This window comes from Acanthisitta chloris, unplaced genomic scaffold, assembly GCF_000695815.1.
Source record: "Acanthisitta chloris isolate BGI_N310 unplaced genomic scaffold, ASM69581v1 scaffold4907, whole genome shotgun sequence".
Classification (NCBI taxonomy): domain Eukaryota; kingdom Metazoa; phylum Chordata; class Aves; order Passeriformes; family Acanthisittidae; genus Acanthisitta; species Acanthisitta chloris.
In genome coordinates this window covers 4,813-8,542 of record NW_008683039.1, presented here as the reverse complement: position 1 = coordinate 8,542, position 3,730 = coordinate 4,813, and the positions used below count along the sequence as shown (strand labels likewise).

The window sequence follows — 3,730 nt, the reverse complement described above, 5'->3', positions numbered from 1 at the left end:
GCTGCTGCTGTCCCCGAGCGCGGGAAGATGAGGGGAGGGGGCAGCCAGCTCCTGCAGGGGAGACAGTGGCCCTTTCATGGGAAGGGGGATGAAAAAATCCAGCTTGAACCGCTGAGTGTAACCAGATCCCTTGGCTTTTTGGAGAAGGAATGTGGGACCTCAGGAGGGGTTTTGGGATGGTGCTGCTGAGCTGCTGGCGCTGCAGCTGGGTGAGCAGCTGCAGAGCGGTGCAGCCCTGATGCCCATCCTGAGCAGCCAGAAATCCCTCGTAGTGCTCCAGCTCTTCCCCCAGCTGTGCTCTCTGTGCCTGAAGTCAGAGCCCCAAGGCCCCAGCAGTGCTGAGGGCAGTGTCTGGGGATGTGCTGTGGGTCAGTGGTGTGGGTGACCTCGGGGTGCTCAGCTCCAACCCTGTTTCTCTCGCAGAGCCTGACGAGCCCTCGCGCCCCTCGCCGAGGCCAATCCCAGCGGTGCCATCGGCAGAGCCACGTCTGCCTGCTCGTCCCACGGTGCCAAAGAAGGAGAAACCCCTGGAAGATGAAGAGTGCCCCAAAGTCCTGACGAAGGGCCCCTGGGCTGAGCTCGCAGGAGCTCCCGAAGCTGTGACATGTGAGTGTTTCCCCTGCAGCTCCTGACACCTCTGGCTGCCTGTGCTTTAGGCTGCTGCCCTCCCAGCAGGACGAGGGGTCATTCAGGGCAGAGGTGGGAATCTGTCTCCTCCTTGCTTTGCTCCTTCCCACATCAAAGCAAAAGGCTTAAACCGAGTGTGAGTCACCTGGAGTGGGGAAAGTGCAGAGTGACATCCACGGTGGCTCTCATCCTTGGGACCCACTGCAGGCAGAGGGGTAGGGTGGGCAGCTGGAGGAGCTCCTGGTGGTGTTGGAGTCCTCTGAAATGCCATGGTAGGAAAAGGGGCCTGTCCCTGAGGGAAGGAGCTGGTGGCTGTATGCAGCATCCCCCAAAGCCTCAGCGGGAGAGAGGAGACCCCTGGCAGAACTGCTCTGTGGGCACAGCCATGGGGTGGGAGAGCAACAGCTTTTGCTGGAGCAAAGGGAGAGGCTTCCCACTGGGACAGCTCTTGCCTCGGCGAGTCCAGGGCAGGGGTGAGGCTGGTGCAAAGCCTGGCCGAGCCAGGCTGTCTGCACAGAGGAGCTGGTTCTGCTGGAGGCAGTGGCCAAGCCAGGCAGCACCTCCCAAACCTGCTGCCACAGACCTGCCAGTGCCCTGTGGGAACACTGCACTGGGGCAGAGGTGGGGCCAGGGTGCCCTTGCTGCATTTCCCACTGCAGGGGTGGGAGAACAGAGCTGGCAGAAGTGGGAGGCTTTGGGCCAGGGTCTCAGAGTTACTCTGCCCATCCTTTCCTTGGCCCCCCAGCCTGAATCTGAGGGTTTCACTCCCAGGTTGCCCCTTAGGCACAACCATTCCCCTTTTGCTGGATGTGAGCATGCAGCTTTCCCTGCCAAGGGGCATAAAGTGGATGGATGCTCCCCAGTGGGATGAGGGAGGGTGGGAAGGAGGTTGCACCCCCCAAGAGCAGTCAGACAGGGAGGGAAGGGACAGCAAAACCGGGTGCTCCTGGCGGCGTACGTGGAGCGAGGAGAGCGCACGTTTGCTCCAGCAGAGCTCGAGCCCTCGTGGAGCATCTGGGAGCTGGGCTGGCTGCCCACAGACATTCTGCACCTCTGAGTCACCACGCAGCCTGCTGCACCCTGCACATGGCCCCGAGAGCCCCTTCCCCTGCCCAGTCCCCTGCAGCCACCCCGGGCTGGGGGGACATGGTCATCCTCATCCTGGGCACTGGGCATAGGGACCTCTCCTGGGCCATGGGGGCACCTGAGCCCAGCTGGGAGCATCACCTTGGTGGGAAACCCAAAGTGAACACCCAGGAGGGATTTAGCTGTTGAAGAGTCAAAGGCTGGTGCTGTCCCTCTGGTTTCCCACCCTGGTGCCAGGGGTGGATGTGCTGGGGGCTGCCAGGTGAGTACTGGGGAGTGCTGTACCCCTGAGCTCAGGCTGCAGGTGTCTCTTTTCAAGGAGCTTTGGGCTCCTGGGAGTTGAAGGTTCTCCTGAAGGCTCTCCTGAAAGATGGCAGCTGTTTTCCCTAACTTATAGGGGGACTCCTGGCTGCCTTTGGCTGCCACTCTCCGGAGCCAGAGCGTGATTTTGATTTACAAACAGTTTAATCTGAGGAATGCAGCGAAATGGAGAGAGCCAAGGCGAGCACGTTGCATCCTGCTGCGATCCCAGAGAACCCAGCTGCCCTCAGAGGCCGCTGGGGTGCTCAGGCTGGGTCTGTGTGGGTTCAGTCCCTGCCCATCAGAGCTCTGGGCAGCCCCAGGCACCACAGTCATCCTCAGTGCTGCTCGGTGCAGGCTCAGTGCACACACACTGGCACAGGCAAATGCTTGGGAAATTAACCCTCTAGGAGGTTACTTTAGGGAGGGGCCACAATTCCTCTTTTATCCAGGACCTGTTTCCCATTACTCCAGTGTGCCCTTCTCCCACCTCTCCTGATCCAGCCCACTCTTCCCGCTCAGCTCTGGTTATTTTAAGTTCCCTTCCCAGTGCACGTCAAAGACCAAACCCCCAGTTAAACCTCCCTCCGTGGTCCAAGCCCAGCTCAGCCTGGCAGAGCTGAGCCCTGGGACCATCCACTTGTGTTTTTCACCTCCATCTACGTTATTTTCCTGGGTGCAGGACAGGGACCGTCTGTGCCACTCCACCCCTGTGTCCTGCACAGAAGGCAGCTCCTGTTCCCTGGTGCCAGAGGTGCCTTTGCCCTCGAGCCTCTTGCCTGAATCATCCCTTGTTTACTGCCATGGGAGAGGAAAAGCAAAGTTTGGCCAAAACACCAACAGACAGGATTTTATTTCTGGCTTCCAGTGGCATTACTGTGGGGGATGATGGATGCTGGAACCCCCTCCCTTGTGTGGCTTCCAGTCCTCTCCCATGGATGCAGGGAGAGGACAGTGGCATGGGGACAGTGCAGGGCAGGAGTGAAGGGTAACATACTGCTCTGCCCCCAGGCCAGCCCCAGGTGCGACCAGCCCCCGGGCCCTGCACCCACCTGCTGCAGAACGGAGCTGGGAAGGGGCTGGATGCAGGTGGTGCCAACGGGGAGGCAGCGAACGGGCTCTGCCGGGCCCTCCCCAGCTCGCAGAAGCCTCACCGAAAGCTGCAGTCACACCACTCCATCAACAGCCAGAGCAGCAAGAAGAGCAAGGGCAGCTCCAAGTCAGCCTCTTCCCACATCCCTATTGAGGCACAAGAAGGTACCAGCTCTCCCTGGGGTGGGTGGGTGTTCCCTTTCCGGCTGTTTTCCACCCCCACATCCCTTGGGATCCCTCGTGTAGAATCCTTCCAGCCCACTGGGACCCCCAGATCTGGGCACCAGCCTTGCTCCCTCCTGGCAGCCTCTGCAGGGTGCTGAGCAGAGCCATCTCATGCCCTCCAGAATTGGACTCTTGAGGTCTGAGCATGTCCATGGCTGTTGAGGGAGGCCCTTGGTGTAGTCCCTGCCTCCCAACCCCTTTTCCCATCCCTTCCATTAGCTCCTGAGGGAAGATTGCCACCCTTTTTGTGCTCCCCAAGCATCCATCTGTGCCGGGTGCTCTCACCCAGCCGTGCCCGTCCCCCCACCCACTCTCTGTCCATTCCTCCACAGACTGCTGTGTCCACTGCATCCTCTCCTGCCTCTTCTGCGAGTTCCTGACCCTCTGCAACATCGTGCTG

General features: G+C 60.3%; 1 protein-coding gene across 1 annotated transcript in view; it reads left to right on the top strand.

Annotated features, from left to right (window-relative positions):
- Positions 1-423: 423 nt before the first annotated feature.
- Positions 424-3,730, top strand: part of MDFI (MyoD family inhibitor) — a gene marked incomplete at its 5' end in the record, with an annotated part of 3,639 nt that continues 332 nt past the window's right edge. The window contains 3 exons of the mRNA XM_009078747.1: positions 424-606; positions 3,025-3,270; positions 3,663-3,724. Coding sequence (XP_009076995.1) covers positions 424-606; positions 3,025-3,270; positions 3,663-3,724 — 491 coding nt within the window. The remainder of the gene's footprint in view (positions 607-3,024; positions 3,271-3,662; positions 3,725-3,730) is intronic.